Source organism: Lithobates pipiens, unplaced genomic scaffold, assembly GCF_037356315.1.
Source record: "Lithobates pipiens isolate NorthernLeopardFrog02 unplaced genomic scaffold, aLitPip1_a1.2 Scaffold_18, whole genome shotgun sequence".
NCBI lineage: Eukaryota > Metazoa > Chordata > Amphibia > Anura > Ranidae > Lithobates > Lithobates pipiens.
In genome coordinates this window covers 337,951,564-337,979,264 of record NW_027507758.1, presented here as the reverse complement: position 1 = coordinate 337,979,264, position 27,701 = coordinate 337,951,564, and the positions used below count along the sequence as shown (strand labels likewise).

General features: G+C 39.3%; 1 protein-coding gene across 3 annotated transcripts in view; it reads right to left on the bottom strand.

Annotated features, from left to right (window-relative positions):
- Window positions 1-27,415, bottom strand: part of COL12A1 (collagen type XII alpha 1 chain) — a 246,833-nt gene extending 219,418 nt beyond the window's left edge. Inside the window, exons 1-3 of one of the 3 annotated variants that reach the window (XM_077487376.1) lie at window positions 27,228-27,415; window positions 14,044-14,154; window positions 510-626 (exon numbers count right to left, since the gene is read on the bottom strand). In XM_077487376.1, coding sequence (XP_077343502.1) covers window positions 510-626; window positions 14,044-14,116 — 190 coding nt within the window. In that variant the 5' untranslated portion in view covers window positions 14,117-14,154; window positions 27,228-27,415. The remainder of the gene's footprint in view (window positions 1-509; window positions 627-14,043; window positions 14,155-27,227) is intronic. The other 2 variants (XM_077487375.1, XM_077487377.1) reach the window with 2 other exon arrangements.
- Between the last annotated feature and the right edge of the window lie 286 nt (window positions 27,416-27,701).

The window sequence follows — 27,701 nt, the reverse complement described above, 5'->3', positions numbered from 1 at the left end:
AACAGAGGCTTAGGACAGCTAAATTGTATACATCATGTGCAAATGCCAAAACATACTTTGTCATTCATTTTAAACCTTCATCTTCTGACACTTCCTCAGAAATGACCTGGACTCCCCAGCTGAATAAAATATTCTGAGCAATGCCTAAATATGCCTTATATGGGGACTGACAGCTTTGGATATTAATGTTTTCTGGCTTTAGAAATCTCACTACCAGGGCATCATATCTTATTTTGGGACATGCGTATGTCATGACTCCACTACATAACCCCAGCAGTACCAGTGTAACCACTGAGCCCATCTGTAGCAAATTCAGAATAGTGCATCTGCCCCAACATATGGCTTGATCATTGTTATTATTTGGCTTATAGTCAAATCACATGTTGGTGACAGGATTATTATAGACAGTTTTATATATACTACATCATTTTAATTTCCCTTATTTTCCTTTCTCATTTCTTTCCATCCTAGTATATACAAGAATTTATTGGGAAGTTTGCTTTCCTTACCAGTTGTTGGAACAATAGTAATCTTGTAACCTCTTATCCTCTCAGCCGGTCTTTGCCATGACATTCGAACTGTGCTTTCATTTACTATTTCAAAATTTATATCCGTAGGAGGACCAACTGAAAGAAAGCATTGGGAAGATGTATTAATACATAGCCAAACTGCAAATGTTATTGCATCCAGCAAATCTTGGGAAAGGCAATTTATTAGGTTGGATACTTTAAAGGGAATCAGTGGGATCTATATTTTTTTAAAGAGTCGTGTTTGTTTTGTAATGAACCTATTTTTGCCAGTCTGTGCAAATTTTTAGATTTTTTTGCCTTTTATCATTTATTATAGGTATAAATAAGAGTTGTTGTGAGTGTAATGTGCAGAAAAGCACATCATTGTGCTGTATCCTATCGCATTATACTGATGATTTGTGAGAAAAAAATGTAATCAAAGCTGTATCAGTGTCATTGAGTAAAACCCTTCTGCTTCATATTACACAAAGACTGTAAAAAAAAATATATATATATATTTTTTTTTTATATTTTTTTTCAGGTAGCTTGGTGATGTGCTCACAGCGGTTATTCGGGAGTGGTACAGATTAAACTGTTTTCCATATCGATAGGTTCTCCCGTTATTGGTTATAGATATGTATATAGAATATTATAATATAATACATATCTTAAATTACAAAAAAACTACAAAAATATTTAAGACAATTTTTTTATTGACTACAATCTAAGGCAAAGGATATATGTTATATGAGATCTTCCCTTTAAAGGAATAGCACACACCAGAAGAAAAAAGGCGTGCCTATAAGGATGCAATAACATTCGCGAACCAAGGCATTTTTAACAGTAGACGATACAAACAGCATACACACAAAGCTTATAGACAGCAAAGCTTTGCATATGTTTGTTTCCAACACCATGACAGACTATTGGTGGAAACAATTCAAGCTGACAATAATCACCATAATGTAACTCAACAATGCACAGCACAAAACACTTACTTCTTGAATTGCTTAATCATCCCAGAATGATCAGCAAAATCAAGAATAAAAGAAAATATGTTTTAGACATATAAACACATAAAATCACAGTAAGTAGTAAGAAGTGAAATAATTGTTCATTTTCTACATGCTAGGTGCAAATCATGCCAAAACACAAAAATGTAGGAAATTCTATTTTTCTCTAACCTTGTATGTATTGATATTAAATGAAGGTGAGATACATTGTTAATATCTTATGATTAATCTGTTCAATAATAGGCATATTTTCAGCCAGATGGTGATCAAGGCAAGGGTGACATGCTCAACTAGATTACTGTAATAAAGAATTTAACATAACCGTTTACTGTATTACTATGATAGTGTTGCCATATAAGAATCTCTGATAGGATATATCAAACTAATGTTCAGTGTCACGTGCTACAACAGTGTTCTGTAGGCACATAGTACTTTAGTCCTCTAAATACAACATGTAATGTGTTTTTGTAACAGGCAGACAGTAGGTCCATACTACACACAGCATTTTGAAATTAAAATGCAAGTATGGATTGTCACAAAACACTGGTTAATGGTGGCAAGACAGAATCACAACATGTTGATGAGCGATGTTTAGAGTATTGCGGACAAACAGTAGAGATGGCACTAAAACCCACATATAACTGCACACAAGGGGAAAAAAATCAGATGGTTGATGACAGGTATGATTGAACATTTAAAAAATTATCTGCATGTTGATCATTTCATGGCATCATGCGATACACATGAAATCAAGATTTGCTTGAGCTCCCCAAAATGATTAAAAGCCTCTATGTATAGATTACCTTACACACAGACTTTTGGTGTTATTTTATAATGATATTCTCTTTTTACTTAAATCGTTGCCATTACAGAAGCACAGTGATAGCCCTAAAGGCAGTATGCAGGTGATTTTCTAAGATTTCATGGAGCAGAAATCTGGCCCAATATCCTAACACTTAGGAGCAACAAATATTTTTGATATCACTAAGTTTCAAGTTAGTAAGCAGTGGCTAGTATCTGAACCAGTGCTCCTAAGAATTTTCATTGAAAAAACAGTACTGGGCATTGAGGGAAGCCATACCTAACCCCCTTATTCAGCTCACCGCATACTGTAAGCTTGTTTTTTTTTAACTGAAGAAGCAATTTCATGCGCAATTCATCATTTCAGTACATATGTATAGAGAGACAACCCTAGTTATTGTTTAATGGTTTTAGGGCAGTTTGATTCTATGTATTCTATAGATTTTTTCTTTGCTTTGGAAAAATGTCTTTGGACTAAAAAATCTTGAAGACATAATTTGAAATCATTGAATTTGCCATTCACCAGACATTCACTGGCAGTGAATCATTTACTGAATATTGAAAAGCAAGGACTAAGAAGATTTACCTGCAGTGTAAATTTGATGAATGCCATATGCTTTAACAATATGCCCCTTTAGTTAATCTAGAAATATTTTAGGTACTATATAGAGACTGTTTATAAGTATATCAGACTTTATCAAAGCCCACTTATATTGTCCCCTCCCCCTCTAAAAATACCTATTAGAGAGTGGGTCCAAAATGTGCCTGTAATGAGAAAAGATAGATTTTTTACTTACCTTACCTTACCACAGCCATGCCCATCGCTGGTCACGTCACCAACTGTTCGAGATGATCCTTGAGGAATGCAGATTAGGCAAAATCTCTTGAGAAGTTAGTCCATTGCAAGAGCATCTTCTCTTGAGGTTTCAGCAGTATTCCTCAGAACCAAGAGGTCTATCTTGCCTAGTTATCATGGTTTAAAGACACTAGTAAGGTAAGTATGATACCTTACAGGTAGATTTTGAACCTGTTTTCTGCTACTGATTTATACAAGAGGAGTGGGCCCAGGCAGTATAAGTGGACCTTGTATTCTACTGCAAGGTCTGCTTCAAGAAAATGACAAATTAACTTAGTTATATTATGATCTTAGTTAATTGCAAATTATAATTCAATATAGCAAGCAAACTATTGGTTTGAATCACCTATGAGATCTTCATATATTGTGGAGTTCCCAATGGTGTTATTATTCCCTATAGTGTGTCTGATTCCCACAAAGTGATGTAATATGATCATAAAAAAAACAGCAAATCTCAGTGGGAACCAATGTATTTTAATAGTCAAATTTTGCTTGCCAATGGGGGTCTACTGATGGGACTATTGGGAGGAGGCTCTGTTCTTTATATAGGAACTGTCAGGAATATCAGAGGTAAGGAACTGTTTTATTTAGGGGAGTGGAAACTTTTTTAATTAGGTGTAATTGTTTTGGTCTTATGGAGTATTGAATAACAGATATGCATGTTTAAACTTAAAATATTTAAAAGTGAATGCAAGTATTTTATTCTGTACTAGCGTAATTGTTAAATAACATAAACATATCAGGGTTTAATTAACACGTATTTAAATATTTTCATTTTTAAACTAGTAACAGAACTCTTGGTGTTCTTCTCTCTACATATGCACTGGAAATATACATTCATGCATGCTTGGTTTATATTTTGATTACTTTGTTTTATAATTACCTGATGCATTGATGTTTAGTTCTAGTCATGCAAAAGCCGATTACAATTACACAGCGTATTACTCTATAGGCATTTTAAGCTTAGAAGTGGATTTAAGGAATATCATTATAAAATACTATTTCGGTAGCAGTGGCTCAGGACAAATTTAATGCAAAGGCAGACACACCTGACCTGAGCATGCTTTAAAAGGTATCAGTATTTTGTAAAGATTTGGCACCAACCTGGACATCAATTTGACCTGTTGTGCAGATGACTTAGGCTTTAACTGCCCGAAAACAGTGTAAGCCCAACTGGGTTATCTCCAAAAGGCCGTATTCCAAGAAAAAGCTGACTGTGGGGAAAAAATCTTTAGTGTCTGAAAGTTCTGCAAACCTGTGTGGGAATGTGGATCTTGCAGTACATCTTTTGGGTTCAGACAACCTCCATGGAGAACTGTTGCTGAATATACCTCCTTATGCAGTCTTACAGCACTCCTTCAAACAGCATAAACTTGGCAGAAACTCCTAATTCTCTGCGTGCTTATGTGTCCATCTCACAGTGAGGGAAAAAGTTAAATATGTAACTATCCCTCTTTGTTTTGACCTTTTTATGTGACTCATACAAAGATCCAAGTCAGAAAACTTCCAGATTTAACAAAGGATTATTGGGAGAAAAAACAGTTTGTTAAACATATACAATGTCACGACAATTCCTGTACTTCAACTGTTTCGGTTTTGTGAATATCCCAGGCTTATGAGTCTATATTATCTTAAAGGTTGAGCCCACTTTTTTCCCCCAAGATATTTCAAAAACATATAATGCTCAATTTGCTAAACTCTAATGAGCTGAAAACAGTCACGTAGCAAAAAAAAATCTTATTACAAAATAACAGCTCTGTTGAAGGTGAGTGAACTGAGCTCATGGTGTCAACATACAAGCAAAAAATAAGTCCTTTATTTTAACAGACATGTGCAAAAATGTTCTTTATCAAGTTTATATAATTGTTTCTTAAAGAGGATTTCTAGTGTTAAATAAAAATGGACCCTTGGTCTTTACAGCACTGAACGTTGTGATTTTCAGTTTTAGGCTATAGCACTGATGTAGGAAAAACTGGTATTGCAGTATAGTCATTCAGATTAAATATTTATCTAAAAGTTCAACTATATCTTAACAGATACAGTAACCCAAGTCATTGAGATTACATACTGTAGATAACTACAGGACAATGTTTCTACTGTGTGGCATGGCATTTCAGACACTTTAATTTAATATCTTTATGGCACTACCTGTATTGCTTTGCAATGTAACTAACCAGTTTTGGCCCAACAGGGTATAGACCCAATAGCTGACGTGAGATTTTACATTTTGGGTTTAAATCAGGGTAAGAGTTGGGATCAGAGCTTGAAGGGGTTGTAAAGGTTTGTTTTTTATTTTCTAAGTAGGTTCCTTTAAGCTAGTGTATTGTTGGTTCACTTACTTTTTCCTTTAATTTCCCTTCTAAATGTTTTTTTTTCTTTGTCTGAATTTCTCACTTTCTCACTGTTTCTCCTCAGTAAACTTCACACCATCATCCGTGTGGTGTTTAGTCAGCCAGAACAGCTTACTGAACAGCTTACTGAGGAGGAACAGGAAGTGAGAAATTCAGACAAAGAAAACAAAGAAAAAAAAACATTTAGAAGGGAAATCGAAGAAAAAGGTAAGTGAACTAACAATGCACTAGCTTAAAGGAACCTATTTAGAAAATAAAAAATTAACCTTTACAAACCCTTTAAAGCGAAGCTCCACCCTAAAGTGGAAATTCCGCTCATCAGAAACCTCCCCCTCCCTCCGGTGACAGCAATTGGCATTTTCCAGGGGGGAAGGGGGAGCAGATACCTGCATAATACAGGTATTTGCACCCACTTCCAGGCATATATAGCCGCAGAATCTGCGGGTATTTACACCACTTCCTGTCCCTTCCCCGTTGTCTGCTGGGAAACACACGGGTCCCAGAGACAGCAGGGACCATCTGTATTGCGCAGCATGACTCGCACATGCGCAGTAGGGAACTGGGAAGGGAAGCCGCAAGGCTTCCCATCCTGATTCCCACACTGTAGATGGCGGCGGCAGCACCCGAGAGCCGATCGACAGATCGCTGGATAGGTGAGTGTCCATATTTTAAAAGTCAGCAGCTGCAGTATTTGTAGCTGCTGACTTTAAAAAAAAAAACGCTTTAAGGAGGTAGATTTAAGGATTAAAGTTGTTCTAAAACCTTTATGTTTTCCCGCCATAATGCATTCTATGCATTAAGGTGAAAAACCTTCTGTGTGGCAAAAAAACCCTTCTGTGCGGCATAAACTGCCAGCCCCCCTTTACGTACTTGAGCCCGATCCGATGTGCACAAAAGCAGTGACTCTTGCTTCTGTCTCCCTCCTTATTGGGCCATTGGCTCCCACTGCTGTCAATCAAATGCTGTGCTAAGCAAGCAGGGGACGGGGCCAAGCCACTCACTCTATGTCAATAGATGCAGGCAGGGCAGCTCGGGAGCAAGCACGTACAGGTGCCCCAATGGAAAGTGGCATTCAATGAGGACACTTGCCAAAAAGAAGGAGCCTTAAATGGGGGATCTGAAAAGAAGAGGATTGGGGCTGCTCTGTGCAAAACCATTGCACAGAGCAGGTAAGTATGACATTAGGCATGTAAGACAATATTTTAATAAAAAAAACAAAGCTGTCGCTTTAAGTTAAACTTATGGGGAGGGATAAGTATAGGTTAGCTGCTAAGGGTGATTTTATAGATAACAGATTATTTTAAAAGTTTAGGTTAAAAAAGTTAAGCCAACCCTTATACTTACCTGATCCCGATCTAGATCCAGTGACTCTCTCCACTCTTTCCCTCCTCATAGGCTCAGAGACAGCACCATTGAATCACAGAACCATTGTCTCCCACTGGCTATCAATCACAGCCAGTGAGGAAGGAGTGGGAGGTAGGGCCGAGCCATGCTCTGTGTGTCAATGGAAGCACAGAGTGCAGCCTAGGAGCAAACCAAATAAATGGTTTACTATGGTGAGCACTCAGCAGGGAGGAGGAGCCAGGGGCACCAGCGGGGGACCCCAGAAGAGGAGAATCAGGGCTGCTCCGTGCAAAACCAGTTCATGAAGGGACATACCATTTCATGGTTGCTTGTAGGAGAAATGTTGGTAGGATATATAATTTTAGGGTCTATTCAACCAAATGAGTATCAAATTCCCATTTAAAGACTGCAATTCTGATACTGCATCCTTTTTATACATTTTGCTGGATTAGGAAATTAATAAGGGTCCTTTCACACGGGGCAGATCAGTTCTGATCCGCCCCGTGGATATCCGTTTGCTCAGCGGGGATCACTCCGTCGATCCCCGCTGAGCAGGGAGAGGACAGGTCCGTCTCTGCACACTGCGCAGGGACAGACCTGTCACAGCGCCGCTCTCCCCTATGGGAGATCGGATGACGACGGACCGCAGTGCCCGTCGTCACCCGATCCGATCCGCAGACGGATGGAAAAATAGCTTTTTCCTCCGTTACACTTTTTCGGATCGGAGCGGGTCGGATGTCAGCGAACATGTCACCGCTGACATCTGACGCTCCGTAGAGCTCTATGGAGCACCGGTTCAGGTCCGCCTGAAAAACTGACAGGCGGGCCTGAACGGAACGTCAGTGTGAAAGGGGCCTAAATGTCGTGTAATGCCTCAAATTGCTGATTTAAAAGAAAATCTGAATATGGGCACTGCAATGCCAGGAGATCACATTTAATGTTATATAAACCAGACAAAAATGATTAATGGTATCAACTTTAGTCTAGTCATTCCATGCTATGATACTTTTTATCACCCTATCAAGGTATAACAAACATGTGGCAAAAAGAAAACTCTTGTAGTGAAGCTTAATACAGTAATACATCGTCCTCCTAAAGTGCAGTGTTTTGAACAGACCAGCATTTCACACTAAAAATTTACATTTCATAGTTCAAATCTTGATTTTGTGATATAGATATTAAGTGAACAATTGTCACACCCAAAAAATGTTAAGCAAGAACAAGAAGGATAGAAAGAAGAATAACATTTTTGGAAACATTTTTGTCAGACAAATATCTCACATATAAAATCAGCAAAGCTAATATATACTGTGTTTTTTAATATATATTAGGTTACCCTCTCTGGAAGATGGATATAATTCAGCAATAAGAATAAAGATGACTGAGATTGTAACATTTTGTAAAAGTTTCTTACTATAATACTGCTATAGTTCAATTGTATTCTATATAACAGATTCCAGAAAATGTTAAAGGGAGTGGGTTACCAGCACTGTCACTAACCATAAATTAGGGTGGGGGGATTAACAGCACTGCCACTGACCAACAAAGCAGGAGGGAATTAACAGCACTGCCACTCACCTGTGCAGGGGGGGTTAGTAGTGCTGCCACTGACCCTTGATGCAGTTTTAAGGTTAAAGGGGGGGGGTGTTAACAGCACTGCTACTGACCACCAATGTGGGGCTATTACTAAAATGGTATCAATAACTGTTAGCGTAAAGGACAGTGTAACTGAGACTAAAAATAATAAAAATCCCTTGTATTCAGTCTATAAACAGTTCATAAGCGGATCATCGGTCCATGAGATAAAATGGTGGGGTAGTAAGGTCACTGCTGTGCTCAGAAAGCCAACTCTGTATACAGAAAGATAGAAGGGGAGAATACAGGAAGTGCCACCTAAGTGTAGTATTAAAATCAGGATTTTACTGGCAAGGTACATAAAAACCCTCAGAAGAGATAAAAAGAACATAAGCTCATCTGTTATCTGGTGGTCCAGCGGCTCCTGGTGTCCAGAAAGGGCTCCAATGCATGGCTGTGAAGGTAGTGTATCATCAGCACATCCTGCTGTGGCCTCCAGGAAGGCACCCTGAACCAGTGTAGAAGCGTGGAAGAAGATGGGCATATCCTGCCGGCCCATCTTCTTCCACTGTGACAGCTCCCCCGCATGTAATACTACTGTTCGTGACATCATTTCCATGCATTCCACGCTGGTTCTGGTGGCCACAGGATGTGCTGAGGATACACTACCTACACAGCCACGTATTGGAGCCCTTTCCAGACACTAGGAGCCCGCTGGACCACTGGATAACAGATGAGCTTATGTCGTTTTTGTCTCTTGTGAGTGTTTTTATGTACCTTGCCATTAAAACCCTGATTTTAATACTGCTCTTAGGTGGCGCGTCCTGTGTTCTCCCCTTCTATCTTTCTGGGGCTAATACTACAGCCACTGACACCAATACTGGGGGTTAATATTGGAACCAATGCTGGAGGTTATTATTGTGCTGACTGAGACCAATACTGGGGTTTATTGTTGTGGTCACTAAAACCAATGCCGGGGGTTATTTTGAAGTCACTGAGTCCAATGCAGGGTGTTAATTCTGCATCCACTGGTGCTGGGTGTTATTATTAAGGCCTGTGACAGTTCTGGGAGATACTATTAATGCCACTGACATCAACCATGGGTTCTATTTTACTCCCACTGACTCTGCAAAAAAAATACAGCAGGACTCAAATTTTAAGGCATCGAGGTGTGTTACATTTTGTGCTGCCACCCAGGAAGTGTCAGGGGCTGTACTTGAGAACCATTAAAATGTATTTTTGACCATCACTTATATAGATAATAAACGATTGAAAACAAGCAATTCAAAAATTGAGAAAAGGTAAAAATCTGGTTTTATAGCGAAGAAATACTGTATATATCAAGCTAGAAATGCTGAGTGCAAGACTATTTCAAAAGGGCAAAAACAGTAATGGTCCTTTCAATGCATATGTGGTCATTATGTAAAAATGTATGCCATTCGCTTTTAGTTTAGAATAAAATCTCATAAATAGAAATAGTAATAGACTCTAATTAATGTATCATTCAAAATTTTATAGCAAGAACATTACATGCCTCACAATATTAAAATGGCACACCCTATGATTTAAGATCCCTTTAAGGGATATTAACAGAGAATATAGTTAAAGAAATGTCTTTGATATACAGTTCGTGACATTTAAATTTCATTAATGTACATCTTGTCAGCACAGCACTAACTCAAGGCTTCACTTAGTTACAGGAGTCTAACAGTACATTCCAGGAATATCCTCCATATAAACACACGTCTAATGTTGTCCTAATGTATTATCATCTGCATACCATATACACCAAACAGCACAGCTCAGCAGCTTCTCCATTATAAATTTTACTGCCAAACATGGTTGTGAGATTATTCTCTTAACATGAGAAATAAAGATAAAATTTTTGCAATGCAGAACAAAATACTTGAACGGATTTTAACCCTTTAAGTGGGAAAGTTATTTGACCTCAGTTTCAGAGATTATCAAAACATCACTCGTTTACCAAAGACAGCATCTGAAAAATGTATTATTGAAAAATTAGTATTTGTGTGTGAAAAGAACATGCAATTACTTGAATGTGGATTTTGGAATGGTAAAAATTGGTACAGTGGCTGACTATAAAGACATGCTGTCAAGAGGTGTCTAGCCTACTAGTAGATTTGCTGTACTCAGGTGACCCTTAATCCCAGTTATGCCCTGTCTTCAGTAAATGTACATGGAATAGTTATGAGAATGACATTTTTCAATGCTAGACTGCCTTAAATGGTCTTTCCTATGACATCAGTGGAAAATACTCTTGTACAAGAACTCTTTTCCCTATCTGGTTTCCAACATGTCCAAGATCAATCATTTAACATTTTTGCCACATAAAATCAGCCTTATTCATCAAACTGCCAACTAAAGATGTATTATTGTTGTCCATAGCAAATTACGGGATTCTTCCAAATCTGATTTGATGTGGCAGATAACGGAACAATTTTTCCTTAAAGCCGAACACCAAATTTTTCTTATGTTTTGCAGAGATGGGTTAAAATCACTGCCATTTCTGGTTCTGTCTATTACCCCTCCAGAGGGGATTTTTCTAGACTTCCTATTCTAAAGAAATACCAGAACGTGAGAGGGAATGTGCATGAGCTAAAGGAAAATTCAAGAAAATGGAGTAAAAATTTCCAAAGTGAAAGAAAATCACAGGAAGTAAGTGGCATTTCCCCAATGTAAGGAAGAATCCCAGGAAGTGAGGGGGAAATCCCACCTTTGTCCCACAGTTGTCCCCATTGGAAAATATTAATTTTCCAATGTTTGTATTTTCCAATATTTTCCAAGTCTGCTAAGTGTCAAACTGTGGATTTCACTCACTATCTATCCCATTGACAATTCTCACCAGGAAAATAATGACAGGTAATCTCTCTAACAGGGGTACAGAGAACAATACAACTTAACAGAGGGTCCCATGCTTTTCCACTGTGTCTAAGCAAGTTATCGTGACATCTACTCTAATTATTAGTTTAATAAGTTATGTGTTTTAGTTATTCAAACTTTAAAATGAAGGATGTTTGCCTAGAGAGCTACATTTATATTAACTTATTCTTAAAATTAACCTGAACTTTAGTCATGGAGGACAAAACAACAGGTTCTATAAAATGGCAGCTCCAGCAGCAGCAAACATTGATATTTCCTCCACTGCATTGGGCCCCAGGTGCAAAAATAAATACCCAGTGCTCCTGGGTATGGGAAATATGTTACTTACTCCCTTCCAAGGTGACAATGCCGGTTGCTGGCCTCTGAGGTAAGCAGCGTAGTCTTATTCCATGATTGAAGCGGGATGAAGGGAAAGTAGGTATGTGCAGCTTGTTGGGCTGGCATCAAAGTAAACCTGTTGTGTTGCCCTACATAGGCAAATCACATAATAATTTTACATGTGACATTAACCTTTAAACAAAACTGAAACCTTAAAATCTAATCTTTTTAACATGTTGTAAAGGATTATCACAACAAAACTGATAAGAATGAAGAAGATGTCTTCAAAAGTCTCAGAATTGGAATACTAAAAGCAATATTCTTTGCACTCAAATCTCCATCGACCAAACTACCACACTGAAAAAAAAATGATTCCTTAAGCTAAAGGTCTAACTGAACAAATGTGCTTTATCTACATATCAGTGTATATGTGTATGATTCACATATTTTTTTCCCATTAGGGGTGCACAAGAATGACAAGACAATATTTAATAAAAATAAGTTTTTGGGTGTAACAAATGTATACAGTACTTTTTACATCATTTTTTTTTTTAAATCAAATTTGTAATTTTAGTATAATCTAAACAGTATTATGATTTTTAGTTTTGAACAGTGCTATGAGATGCTGGCTTCCAAAATGCATTCTGCACATTCATGGTGGTGTCTATGTAGAGGTTCCTTTCACAATACATTCAGAGACAAGCTTGTCAATGCTACCTGCTATCAAGCAAGTTTGCCAACATTATATGCTTTTTTGAGTAACTATTAACAACTGAGATCTTACAGTAACATTTATAAGTAAAATGTTAGTATACTGCCCTTGCAGTCTTGGAGAAAAAATAGTATGCTGCAAAAGAAAGAGAGTATGGAAGTAAGGCAGTGTTCTTGTTCTTTTTTTTTTCTTTTCTCATTTTATTGGTTTTATTGTAGTGTAGTGCAGAGTAAAAAAAAAAAAAATTTAACTTTTCCAATGCTCTCTCCCCATCACCACCATTTTGCTTCTAGTGCCTTTTCTTACCTTTACTCCCCCACCACTGCACTCTAAAAGTTGAGGTGCCCTTGGACACAGCTAAGAACCTGACATATCACCTGTCTCCCAACAGTGCAGTGTTTGGGGTCTAAACAGCCAATCAACAGGCTTCAGAACTGCCACACGTGGCATATCATTCACTGAACAATTGCCATCCATATGAGGTGACTATGTGTGACTTTGTGGGGAAGTTGGTAGAGATTGGAGTTAGGAGGATCTGGCTGGGTAGGAGAGGGTTTTTTTGGAAATATTGTAGTTGTCACTTGCTTTAAGCTTTGCCTCATGTACCAGACACACTTATTTGTACTAGTTAAGCCCAACCTATAGCACTGTGAAAGTACATGTGGTCCCCTAGTTACAAACATTCAACTTACAAATGACTCCTGCTTACAAACTAAGGGAGACAACAGGAAGTCAGAGGAAATCTACTACCTAGGAAGGGAAATTCACTCCTGTAAGAGTTATTATGGTAAAAAGTTACCCCCACTGATGCTTTATCCCAAAGGCTTGTTTCAACAACAACCCAAAATTTTAAAAATCCAATTGTCATTGGGACAGAAAGTGAAATTTTCTGAACATGGGCAGACAGCAAAACAAACGTTATAGGGGTGTAAATCATTCCCTATGCTATCCAAAAAGCTTAAAAATATTCTATTTGGCAGGAGCTACACTTAAATAAAATGTACCTGTTCTGGCTTACAAACAGATTCAACTTAAGAGCAAACCTGCAGACTCTATCTTGTTTGTAACATGGGGACCGCCTGTACACAGGATAGATTAGCCTTTAAAAACTCTACTTTATAATACACTAAACAGTTACAATTAGAAGACCCAAATGCATTGTCTACCTTCCTACCCTTCTCCTGTGCAGCTTACTCTGCAGTTTGCTACTTACCTGCGGGTGCACTTTAAGAGACACATATTACATTTCATAATGAAAACCAAATAAATATGCCTAACATGTACATACACAGTATAAAACTTTTAATAATATATTAATGTTCCACACTGCACAAGTGCCAAGCAGGAGAGGTGTGCCAGGTATTGAGGTTCATCCCAGTTTGGTAATTTCATGCTTACACAAGTTTATTCTTCCTGGGGCTATTCGTCTTGAAGAGTACTTGCCAAGCCCCTGTGTAACTGATGTACAATAAAAACCTCTTCCACTTTGGTTTGGGGAGAAAAAAATATAATATTCACACAAGACGAAAGAAGACAAATAGAAAGAGCACTCAGAAGGAAAGGGAAAAATGAATGGAAAATTAGATGTGGTTGGAAGGGAGAGTTGTCAGTCCATGTCATTAATCATGGCCATCAACAACAATATAACAAGCTTATCTATTACCTTCTGCCTCTATAGATGATAAGAGCAGGACAGCACACAGTGCTGTCACCGCACTGGAAAGCCGTGTTTTCATTTCTCTGCTTTTTCCAGGTCACAACAACATGAATGGATCTGCAACCATAGAAGGAAAACAGTTTAAATAGGAGGTCAAAAACATATAAAACATGTTTACTCATGCATCTGATATACAGTATCTCACAAAAGTGAGTACACCCCATACATTTTTGTAAATATTTCATTACATCCCTCCATCTAACAACTGCACTACTTTCCCAATTAGCTCATTCCCCACAGCTATTACCCTTTTGTATAACTTGACCCACAATCCTAGATTGTAAGCTCTAATGAGCAGGGCTCTCTGATTCCCCCTGTATTGAATTGTATTGTAATTGTACTATGTGCTCTATTGTTGTAAAGAGCTGCACAAACTGTCGGCGCTACATAAATCCTGTATCATAATAAAAATAAATATATCTTTTCATGTGACAACACTGAAGAAATTACACTTTCATACAATGTAAAGTAGTGAGTGTAAAGCTTGTATAACAGTGTAAATGTGCTGTCCCCTCAAAATAACTCAACACACATAATGTCTAAACCACTGTCAACAAAAGTGAGTACAGCCTTAAGTGAAAATGTCCAAATTGGGCCCAAAGTTTCAATATTTTGTGTGACCACCATTATTTTCCAGCACTGCCTTAACCCACTTGGGCATGGAGTTCACTAGAGCTTCACAGGTTGCCACTGGAGTCCTCTTCCACTCCTCCATGACGACATCACAGAGCTGGTGGATGTTAGAGACCTTGCGCTCCTCCACCTTCCATTTGAGGATGTCCCACAGATGCTCAATAGGGTTTAGGTTTGTAGACATGCTTGGCCAGTCCATCATGTTTACCCTCAGCTTCTTTAGCAAGGCAGTGGTTGTCTTGGAGGTGTGTTTGGGGTTGTTATCATGTTGGAATACTGCCCTGCGGCCCAGTCTCTGAAGGGAGGGGATCATGCTCTGCTTCAGTATGTCACAGTACATGTTGGCATTCATGGTTGCTCAATGAACTGCAGCTCCTCAGTGATGCCAGCACCCACACAAACCCCAGACCATGACACCCCCACCACCATGCTTGACTGTAGGCAAGACACACTTGTCTTTGTGCTCCTCACCTAGTTGGCCCTGACACACTCTTGACACCATCTGAACCAAATAAGTTTATCTTGGTCTCATCAGACCACAGGACATGGTTTCAGTAATCTGTGTCCTTAGTCTGCTTGTCTTCAGCAAACTGTTTGCGAGCTTTCTTGTGCATCACCTTTAGAAGAGACTGCCTTCTGGCACGACAGCCATGCAGACCAATTTGAATCAGCCTGTCAGCACTCAGACTACGATCTGAGCGCTGACAGGCTGACCCCCCACCCCTTCAACCTCTGCAGCAATGCTGGCAGAACTCATACATCTATATTCCAAAGACAACCTCTGGATATGACACTGAGCACGTGCATTCAACTTATTTGGTCGCCCATGGCGAGGCCTGTTCTGAGTGGGACCTGTCCTATTAAACCTCTGTATGGTCTTGGCCACCATGCTGCAGCTCAGTTTCAGGGTCTTGGCAATCTTTTTTTAGCCTAGGCCATCTTTATCTAGAGCAGCAATTTTTTTTTTCAGATCCTCAGAGAGTTCTTTGTCATGTTGAACTTCCAGTGACCAGTATGAGAGAGCGATAACACCACATTTAGCAAACCTGCTTCCCATTCACACCTGAGACTTTGTAACACTAATGACTCACATGACAACGGGGAGGGAAAATAGCTAATTGGGCCCAATGTGAACATTTTCACTTAGGGGTGTACTCACTTTTTTTGCCAGTGGTTTAGACATTAATTTCTGTGTGAGTTATTTTGAGGGGACATTAAATTTACACTGTTATACAAGCTGTACACTCACTACTTTACATTGTAGCAAAGTGTTATTTCTTCAGTGTTGTCACATGAAAAGATATAATAAAATATTTACAAAAATGAGAGGGGTGTACTCACTTTTGTGAGATACTGTATGTAGGATATAGACATTTACAAGTATGTGTGGTGCTGTGTGTTAATATGAAACATGCTTGTCTTCAAGGCCCTCCCAGACTACCACAAGCCTCCAGGGATCCAGAGCCTGCGGCAACTTGCCTTTACAACTGCAGACAAGGCTGGCTAACTAATCATACCCAGGTGATCAGCAACAGCAAGGAATGAGAGTGTGGTTATTCAACTGAAGTAAAATGTTAACCTCATTAGTGCTGGTGACACAGTGAATTACTTTATAACTGCCTTCCAGCATTTCACAGAAAGTGAGTGTGGCGTTAGGAAACCATTATTCTAAAGTCATGAAAGTTATTCTTTTCTTAAATTTGCTATTTTTTTTTTGTTTTATTACAATTTATTCATATCAGTTCTTGATGAATGAATGTTTTTTACAATAGTCACATATATATGCACATAACCTAGAATGACATTCAACTTGACTATTTTAAGGATAAGTTCACCTTTTATAATATGTTACAAGTTACACCCATATTCAGGGTGCAACATGTATCATGTTACAGTAGATTTGCACTGCCCCCCCCCCTCCCCGAGTCCCTATTTTGACAGCGAGTGTGGGATCTTCTCACCCCACTCACTGCCACCATCTAAAGAAAACACAGTCGCATGGGGCTCCGCTTGGGCTGCCTCGTCATCCATTCAACAAAGAGTTCTGTGAATTGGAATACTACAAGTCCCGACAGCCTTTGCTGCTGTTGGCTTGTAGTTCTCAATGAACTGTCACGGCGCTGTTGAGCATTATGGTAGTTCCTTCTCTCTCCCTGTCAGAGTGTATCTGTTTGTACAAGGTACGAGCAGACAGATACACTGCATGTTTGTGGGTGCAATGCTTTACAGGCTCCAAGTAAAAATAATAATAAATGCACATTTTTTTACCTGCAAAAAGGTTTGTGCATTTATTTTATTTTTTTTAAAGGTGAACTTATCCTTTAACCATTTGCTTACTGGACACTTAAACCCCCCTCCTATCCAGACCAATTTTCAGCTTTCAGCGCTGATGCACTTTGAATGACAATTGCGCGGTCATACAACACTGTATTTTTTTCCCCCAAATAGAGCTTTCTTTTGGGGGTATTTGATCACCTGTGCGATTTTTATTTTTTGTTTAAAATATGTAAAAAGAATGCATTTTTTAAAAAAAACATTTAAAAAAAAAATTTTGTTATAAAATTTTAAAACGGGTACATTTTGTCCGTCTTTGAAGTACGCTGATGAGGCGGCAGTGATGGGCACCGATAGATGTCAGTGATGGGCATTGATGGGTGACAGTGATGGGCACTGATTGGTTACACTGATAGGCAGCACTTACATGTGGCAATGATTGGCACCACTTGTGGGCATTGATAGCTGGCACTTGTGGGCATAGATAGGTGGCACGTGTGGGCATTGATAAGTGGCACTCGTGGGCATTGATAGATGGCACTTGTGGGCATTTTCGGGTTCCAATTATAATTGCCTCTTTGTTTCGGGACCGATGTCCCTTTAAGCTGAGCCGGTGATCGGCTTCTTTTTTCTCCTCCGCTGTCAGCACGAGGAGAAAAAAAAACGATCACCGAGATTTTGTTTTGATCATGTGATCAGATGTCATTGGCTGACAGCTGATCACATGGTAAGGGGCCGGCCCCTTACTCAGATCGGTGATCACCCAAGTCTCAGTGACTCGGTGATCACAGCACTCTCCACGCATGCCTTGTAGGGAGCGTGCAGGGAGCGTACGCAACGGATGCCTCCCAGGAATTCACATCCGCACTGTGGCCATCATTCGGCCATAGCGCGGATGTCAGATGGTTAAAGGGGTCATCTATTTCCACTCCTTTGTAGTAATTGACAGAAGTGAAGGTCTGACCACACATAGGCAACAGAAGACCTCTATCTCAGTATTCCTTATAGTGTCTCTGCACATAGGATGCAGGGTACTCATAATTATACTTGAAGCAGAACTTAACTGTATTGGAGCATCACAAACTTTAAATGCTATTAATGCATTTTCAATATACTGTACAAAGCTAACTCACCAATCTATACAATTCTCCTTTGCTTTTTTTTTGTTGAGAAATCACTTTGAAAAACACCCCCCTAGCATTTAGACCCATGCCATTTTAGGGGCAGATGATTCATGTAGCATTTACTTCCTGTATCCATCTGCCCTTACCTCAGGCATAAAGCCAGGATGGTTTGTTTAGCTGGGAAAGCCCTCTCCTCCCCTCCTCCCCTTCTCTAGATGAAAATCAAAAAAGGCCCATGAAGACTCTTGGATTATATCACATAATTGTGGTCTAAGTGACCGCAAGTGAAGAAATTTAACATACAGTATATATAGATATAGATCTATCTATCTATCTATCTATCTATCTATCTATCTATCTATCTATCTATCTATCTATCTATCTATCTATCTATATATATATATATATATATATATATATATATATATATATATATATCAAGATATTTAGATCTTTAAACACTTAGGGCTCTGTCACACCTGTAGATCTGTGTCCAGCCATCCACTTTCTCAGCAGGGATTGCTCCGTTGATTCCCACTGAGGCGGCAGATGACAGGTCCGTCTCTGCACACTGTGCAGGGATGGACCTGTCAGATCTCTGCTCTCCTCTATGGGGGGATCGGATGATTACGGACTGCCTGTCCATTTTCATCTGATCCGCCAGATGGATGGAAAATAGGGTTTCCATCCATCTGGATTTTGTGGAGCCGATCAGGGCAGATCGGATGTCAGCGGACATGTCACCACTGACATCCATCGCTCCATAGAGATGTATGGAGCGCCCGTTCAGATCCGCTGAAAAAACTGACAGGTGGATCTGAACAGTCCGCATATGTGAAATAGCCATTAGGCTGATTTCACACTTGAACTTGAATTTGTGTTGAAGTGAGTTTTAGGGGAGTTTTCATTTGGGAGTTTTCATTTGTTTCTCATGCGATTCAGGTTGCATTGAAATGCATTACCATTTATTTCAAAAGCCTTTATAACAAGCATTGATGGATAAAAAAACACAAATCATAATTTTTGCTAATGAATGTCAATGCACTGAATATTTGAGACCTAGAAACAATGGGAAACCACTGCACATGTGTTAACAGCAACTGTGAAATTGTGCGAGTTCAACTGAACTCACAGGGCTTCATTAACGCAGCTCAGTGTGAACCTGGGCTTCATACTACTTTTTAAGATAGTGACCTCCACTTCCAATGAAACATGGTAACCTCAAGTAAAGGGACCACCTACAGCTGTGCTGCACAAAGTTCAGACAGTGCCTAGTTTATATAAAATGTTAATTATTTAACCTTCACAGTGTAAGAACTTGCTTTCCATACTACTAACCAAAGCTTTGTCCTCCAATGGATTTACACTATTAATGAAGTTTGGGTTCACTGCTACCATAGGTTCAAGGTGATTCCTGTGGGTTGAGCAGATTCACCCATGATTGTTTTTTAAATGCACCATAATTCACCATGGCATTTGAGCTATGGCTTGCAGGCTTAGAATGACCATAATGGGGGCCTTGAGGATAGGCCAGCCCCCTTGCTATAAAAGGGGGTACAGAGTGGCCACAGTATGAGCGAATTGGAAGCTGTTGTAGGAAAATCTGACAAATTTCATAAGAAGAGATTAGGGTCAATTAGAAAATTTGACTTTAATTCAGATTGCTAACTCCTTAGGCAATGAACCTCTTTGCTGGTTATGGTTGATTTGAGGTCACTTTTAGTTGACCAATCTATAAGAATTAACTTTTTTTGCTGCAGGGCTTCTCTTCAAAAAATGTTGTTTCACACACACTCATTACACCTCCCTATCCCCACAGATAAAATAAAAGTTAGGCATATACCATCTAAAACTGCCCTGCTCAGGAGGTATGCTGGAGGCAGATGCCACCAGAAGCGGCCATTTTTACGAAACTTCCCACTCACCTGCCCCTTCCATTAGCGCCACCTGAGGCAGAAGGTTCTAGTTACCAGATGGCTAGAACACCCCTTTTGCTGGGCAGTTTTACACTGCTGTATCCGCTATAGTATATAAATTCTTTTAGTAAAATTCCAGCCTGTGTTCACTGTTTATAGTATATTTGGACCTAACCTTGCTCATTAAAACTGTACTGCTGCTGGCCAATTGTATTCTGCTGTATCAGCTCCAGTTTCTTAATTCTTAATGAGAGCTTGATAGAAATTGTGAAATTGTGAAAGAAAAAAGCAATTTCACAATAAAATATGTCCTGCCAATGTAGGCTGTTACTGAAACTGTCTGTAAAAAGCACTATGTATAGCTTTAAAGATTTAACCACTTGAGCGCCAGAAGATTTTACACACTTTAGGACGAGGCAATTTTTTGCTGATCGGTGCTGTCCATCTTTAACTGGCAATTGCGTGGTCATGCAACACTGTATGCAAATGAAATTTAGATATTTTTTTCCCCCACACAAATAAAGCTTTCGTTTGGTGGTATTTGATCACCACTGGTTTTTTATTTTTTATTATATAAATGAAAAAAAGACTGAACATTTTGAAAAAAATATATATTTTTTTACTTTCTGCTATAAAACATATTCAATAAAACAAATTTTCTTCATAAATTTAGGCCAAAATGTATTCTGCTACATGTCTTTGGTGAAAAAAAAAAAAAGTGTATATTAATTGGGTTTGCGTGAAAGTTATAGTGCACACAAACTATGGTATATATACTGGAATTTTCATTTTTTTTTTCATACTAGTAATGGTGACAATCAGCAACTTATAGTGGGACTGAGAGTGTGATGGGCAATCTAACACTAACTGACACTTTGTGGGAACTGACTAACTGACATCTCCAGTGGCACTAATACAGTGATCAGTGCTATTAATATGCACCAATGACAGTGGCTGGGAAAGGATTAACATCTAGAGGCAATTAAGGGGTTAATTGTGTGGCTAACAATGTTGTGTGCTGTTTTTTTTACCACAGACCATTTTTTTCTGCCCCGTACTTTGCAGGAAAAAGAAACAAAGTGATTGTTCCCTCTGTTCAGAGCTCTGTGTTGTTTGTCAACAGTCGATGAGCAGGTCCAAGCCATGAATCATTGGCCAGGATCTGCTGACAGACTCCCACTGTGTCAAGCAATGTGGGGGCATGAGTGCAGGTCTAAAACCCAGAAACAGTCAGCGGCATACAGGTACATCACAGTGCCTGTAGGAGCCACCCCATCACAACCCAGATTGCAAGGATAACTTGCCAAAAATTTGTGGCAGTGGTGAATTGTAAGTCTGTTAACTTGCTGCACATGTTTACTGGGAAGTTGTACACTTGCAGAGCACTTGAAGCACAAGTTCTAGTTGTCACTTTTCCAATTTGTAGCACATTTGCGTGGCAAGTATCTAGCGAGAGCAAAGTTGCAGTCTTGAGTCTACAGCAAGAGCTCTGCAAGTCTACAGCATGAAAATTCAGCTACAGTGACCCCTGTGGTTGGATGACTATTGCGCAGCATAACTGAACCAGAACTTGCAGTATGTTTGCAAAGAAAGTTGATCTGGAGTCATGCAATGCGGACTTGCTGCAAATGTGCAACAAACTTGTGAAGCCTGGCAAGTCTAGCAATAGCTTAGCAAGTCATTTTCAAACTTGCAGCACAATTGCTTGCTCGGAGTATATGTACTTTGGCAGGTCGGCAAGTGGTTAAGGCACCTCCCAAGCATGTTATTTAAAAGATTTGTCTATTTCAAAGTTGCCCTCAAAGCCACATCAAATTACCCCTCGCCCCACTGTATGGTATTTTTTATTTTTTTTTGCATTGGTACTTGCCCCCCATGACAATGCCCAGTTTCCAATAATTTTGTTTTTATATTAGTTTTTATCTCTTCACTGGCCTACCCTTACACAGGCTATCCCCCTTCAGTCTATTATGAATGATGCTGCTAGACTCATACACCTCACTAACCGATCCATGACTGCTGCTCCTCTCTGCCAATTCCTTCACTGGCTTCCACTTCCCCCACCCTATAAAATTCAAAATGCTAACCACAACATACAAGGCCATCCACAACATCGGCCCCAGGTACATCATCAGCCTCATCTGCAGATATCGCCCAAATCATTCCCTCCACTCCTCCCAGGACCTCCTGCTCTCTAGCTCCCTTGTTACCTCCTCCCACGCTCACCTACAGGACTTCCCCAGAGCCTCTTACATCCTCTGGAACTCCCTGCCCCAGTATGTCCAATCAGCCCTTACCCTGCCCACCTTTAGGAGATCCCTGAAAACTCATTTATTCAGGGAAGCCTTTCCCACACCCACCTAAGAACTGTACTCAAGCCACCCCCATCAAATCATCCCCCGCAACTATTACCTTTTGTACTACCACCACTCCCCTCCCTTTAGAATGTAGGCTCTACGAGTAGGGCCCTCCTGTCCCTTCTGTATTGAACTGTATCGTATTTGTGCTGCCCCCGCCCCCCTACATTGTAAAGCGCTGAATAAACTGTTGGCGCTATATATATTTGTGTATAATAATAATAATTTAACACCAAGATTTACCCCCATAGACTTCAATGGGATTTGCCTCTAAATTCAGGTTTGAGGAAATTCGAATAGGAATTGCCAAACCCATGGCAAATTAAACCCAGGCAGATTTGCCCATCATTAATCTACACATAATGGTAGCTCCTTAGAAAAGCTTTTTTGGAGCAATCAGTGCACACATCGGTCACTGAGTTCAGTAAATACAAGGTGGCTCATTTAGACAATGGAAATTCTGCCTGAGTTGTTACTGAATTGCTTTTCTCTTGGCAATTCTAAGCCCACCACCACTGATGAAGTAGTGCAGGACCTTTTGGACCCTAAGAAAACAGCAGCCATGATGTAATGCTCACGAGGGAGTCATGCAGAGATTATAAAACACCATGATTGCTGTCACAGATGTTGTTATAGAAGTAACACAAAAGCAGAGCTAGCAGGATTAAGGGTCGTAGTTTAGGTTTCCTTTCCTAATCAGTCAGCCAGACACAATAAGGGTATGTTGGGTAATGAGTGCAAACCCCATTAATAGTATAGTGCAGACACAGGTCCCAGAGGTTCCTTTACAATACATTCACACTGTTTTGGCATATCCTATGCATGAGCTGCTGTTAATATAGCTTGGGCCGGCTATTCAGATTAAAGTAAAAACCTCTGCCAACATTTCCAGGAATTAAACCAAAGTGCATATTCCACTTTCCTAATACAACATTGCCATCCCCTACTACTCCGAAAACAGAACGCACAGTGAAGTACTGTAATAAAACTTTCTTTTCATTGCCCTGGTTTTTAAAAGAGCATGAAGGAATCATCACTGGAAAAAAAAAGTACACAAAAGAGGTATATTTATAAAGCACTGAATGTGACTTTCACTTAACATTCACTGGTGGAGAATCAATCACTGTCATTTAAAGCACATGTACCAGGATGATTCACCTGTAGTTAATGTTTGATAAATATCACAATAGTTGCTTTATAAATATGCCCAAGATGAAACATCAACTGCAAGTTTGAATCTGCCAGCTCCTTGACATCTAACAATAAATTAAACCCATAAATGAAGTCAGAGATAGGGTTAAGGCATACGCTAGCTACACACAAGGACTGCATTTACCCCACTAGTGTTAAATCCTAGCATGGATGACTTATTCACATTTTCTGCTCTCTGTTCAAATGCTTTGTGTTCCTTCATACAGCTTTGGAATGAACAAGAACAGGTATCATAAAACACAAGTGGTATTGGCTTCTGGTTCGCTGCGCCACCTAGTGGCCGAACATAAGTAATGCATGTATTTAAGGATTTACTATTGATACATTTGCCAAAAAAACTTTTCTTTAGTTTATTGCCTGTTTTAATACAATTTAAAAGAGGATGTATTTTCAGAACAATGCTTTGATTATATCTTTGGTATTGAAACACCCAGATTAGAAGAAAAAAAAATCACTAAGTAGTCTCCTGCTACTGTAAACATTATATTAGTTTAGTAGAAAAAAATGCCTAGCACAAAGTTTATATTAACGCCCCCGGATTAAAGATCACCATGCTATACATATAGCATTGATTCATGCTTATATAATCTGTGATCATTCATGAAGCTACGAGCTTCAGCTGACGTTATGGGTTTACAACAGCTGGAATGGAAATCTTAGAGGGGAAAAAAAAAAAAAAACTTTTATAAACTAGGGCAAGAGACTGAAAAAACACATTGCAGCTTTCAGCAAGCGTATTACACATTAATTTCCAATCAGATGCAGCAGAAGCACTGGCTGCAGTGTAATGACTATGAGTCTATGCATAAGGAATTCCAGACGGTCAGCTCTTTATTACAGCCCGACATTTGCTGATCCTATAATAAATCATGGGAGCTTTCCAAAGTTATCTTCCATATGATTTCTGCGCTTTAACACCTCCGCTGCGGGGACAGGGGGAGGGGAAAGGGGGGTCAGTCTAGCTAGGCAATGAGACCTGGTTCAGATGTACTTTACTACCCCAGTCAATGCAAAGATGAGCTCATTGCACACAGATTACACACATATTGTGCTATACAACCTACCTATACCTATCTACCTTAGATCTCATTTCTTATATACACTCTATATTACATATGATCACTACACTATTACGTATGTATGTATATATATATATATATATATATATATATATATATATATATATAGTTCAAGTCAGAAATACCAATAAAGAAATTTACTTTACTACCCAAGTCAATGCATAGATGAGCTTTTCAGTTAGCCAGACACGGAAAATGAACTAATACGCATCATATACATACTGGAGCTATACAGCCCAAGTTATATATACCTGCCGTATATCTTAATTTCTTAGATTCACTCTATAGTACATATAATCACTATAAAAGAAGGTATGGTGTCCAAGTTCAAATGTGCTTTAACTACTCCAGGCAATGCAAAGATGATCTCATCACTTAACTCAGCACACATTGAGAATGAAAAGCAGATCTAACATCCAGCCTTCTTTTATAAACTTATTGGAGCTATGCAGACTACTTATATCTATTTTCCTTATACCTCATTTCTTTTATTTGCTCTATATTACATTGATCTTCATGGCAAAAAGTATAGTGCTCTAGTCAGAAAGACTAATATTACATATTATCCTCATAAAAAAATAGGGTACAGTACAGTATTCAAGTCGGAAAGACTAATAAAAAAAAATAGTAAAATAAAAATGCACTTTACTACCCCTAGCAATGCAAAGATGCGCTCACTAGTTAACTCAGCAGACACAGGGAGGGATCTAATACTCATCATACACATATTGGAGCTATACAGACCACTTATATCAACCCTACCCTTGATCTCATTAATTACATTTGTTCTATATTACATATTATCCCTTTTTTTTAAAAAGGGTTAAGTCAGAAAGACAAAAAAAAATGTAATAAAAATGCACTTTTCTACTCATATCAATGCAAAAATGAGCTCAACAGTTAACTCAGCAGACAGAGAATGGAAAGCAGACCTGATACACGTCCTTTTATTATACACATATTGGAGCCATACATTTTATATATAGATTTATTATAATCCATCTATCTCACTATCTCATATTTTTATACTCGATCTTTAATTATCACATATGGTTAAGATTTAAAAAAAAGGTATACTGCTTAAGTCAAAAATACTAATAAAAAAAATAACTAGGTGTACTTTATTACCCCAATTAATGCAAAGATGAGCTCATCAGTTAACTACTCAGTAGAGACAGATAATGAAAAACAGATCCAAGACCTGTCATATTGGAGCTATACTATATTTTATCTATATTTCACCATTATTCAAAAAATGAAAGTTATAGTGTTCAAGTCAAAAAATACTAATACAAATTAACTATATAAACTTTATTACCCCAATCAATACAAAGATAAACTCGTCCGTTAACAACTCAGCAGGCATATAGAATAAAGGCAGAATTGATACCTACCATATGCACATTGGAGCTATACAGGTATACTTGATCCATATATTATTATTATTATTTAAAAAAAGTTATAGTGTTCAAGTCAAGACCTCAAGCACACAGAAAGATACACCCATTGTTCTCTCGATCAGTAGATCAGTGCCAGGTTTTTGCAATACCTTTAGCACTACGTGTTCCATTGTGCCCATTTTCCATGCAGTAACCATTTATGATCCTGAGGCTGCACTCTGGAGCCAAGCTGTTTCCCCTAGCAACCCATCCACCCTGTATCTTAGTGCACGGATGGAGAGTGACAGGTCGGTTGCTAAGGGTAACTGCCATCATCGTTTAACCCATTCCTAGCGATTATTCATCTTACCTTGGGTGTGCTGCATGGACCGAGAGCTGCACCGACATTTAACCCCTACATGGCCAGCAAGGCAGGAGAGCCCACAACCCCCCCAAAGAGTTAAAGAGCTGTTGCACAGAACTGACGACACACAGGAGGATTTCATTTGCAGATCTGAGCAGCCAGCGTCTGGTGGATTATATACAGTCTGCTACAAATCAGGGAAGGAAAGAGAGGGCAGACAAAGCATTGAGTATGGGAGACAGATCTGCAGTGTAGGGGAGAAAGGTGATCTGTAGTAGGAGACAGATCTGCAGTGTAGGGGAAAAAAGTGATCGGTTGTACGAGACAGATTTCCAGTGTAGGGGAGAAAAGTGATCTGTTCTAGGAGACAGATCTGCAGTGAAGTGATCTGTTCTAGGAGACAGATCTGCAATGTAGGGGAGAAAAGTGATCTGTTCTAGGAGACAGATCTGCAATGTAGGGGAGAAAAGTGATCTGTTGTAGGAGACAGATCTGCAGTGTAGGGGAGAAAGGTGATCTGTTGTAGGAGACAGATCTGCAGTGTAGGGGAGAAAGGTGATCTGTTGTAGGAGACAGATCTGCAGTGTAGGGGAGAAAGGTGATCTGTTGTAGGAGACAGATCTGCAGTGTAGGGGAGAAAGGTGATCTGTTGTAGGAGACAGATCTGCAGTATGGGGGAGAAGGGTGATCTGTTGTAGGAAGGGAGCAGGGAATTGTGAACAGCATACAGGTAAGCTGCTAATTCATGAAATAAGACATAAGTCTGAGAGTAGGAGAGAGCCGGACTCGAACCTGTGGCTGTAGTGGTCCCTGCTGTGAGCGGTCCAGCTGCGGCTGGGATGAGAGAGCTATATGCACAGGGTCTCCTCCTAGTGGCTCCCAAGGATGCTCCGTCCTTAAGGACTGTCTTGTATGAAATGGGAAGCGCCTCTCCCCAATCTGCTCCTTAATAGAGGGCTGTTCCCAAACTCCGCAAACTCTTGCGAAACAGCAGGAGAAGGTGGACTTCTGCCACTGGGTAATAGATGCAATGCTTCTGTATGGGATGGGGGGGTGGAAGTGGTGAAGAAGGAGGGAGGGTAGAGGAAAAATAAGAAGGGGGGGGGGAGACTTTTTGCTCTTTTTTAGAAAGTTCCACATACTTTTCAAAATTCTTTCACCATGATTACTCTTGGAGTACTATTGCCAGGGGGTCCTCTGTGTCTTCTCAGAGCCAGGAGGAAACTGGAAGCTCTCTTAGGTTTCCCTGGCAAGTTTACAAAGGGA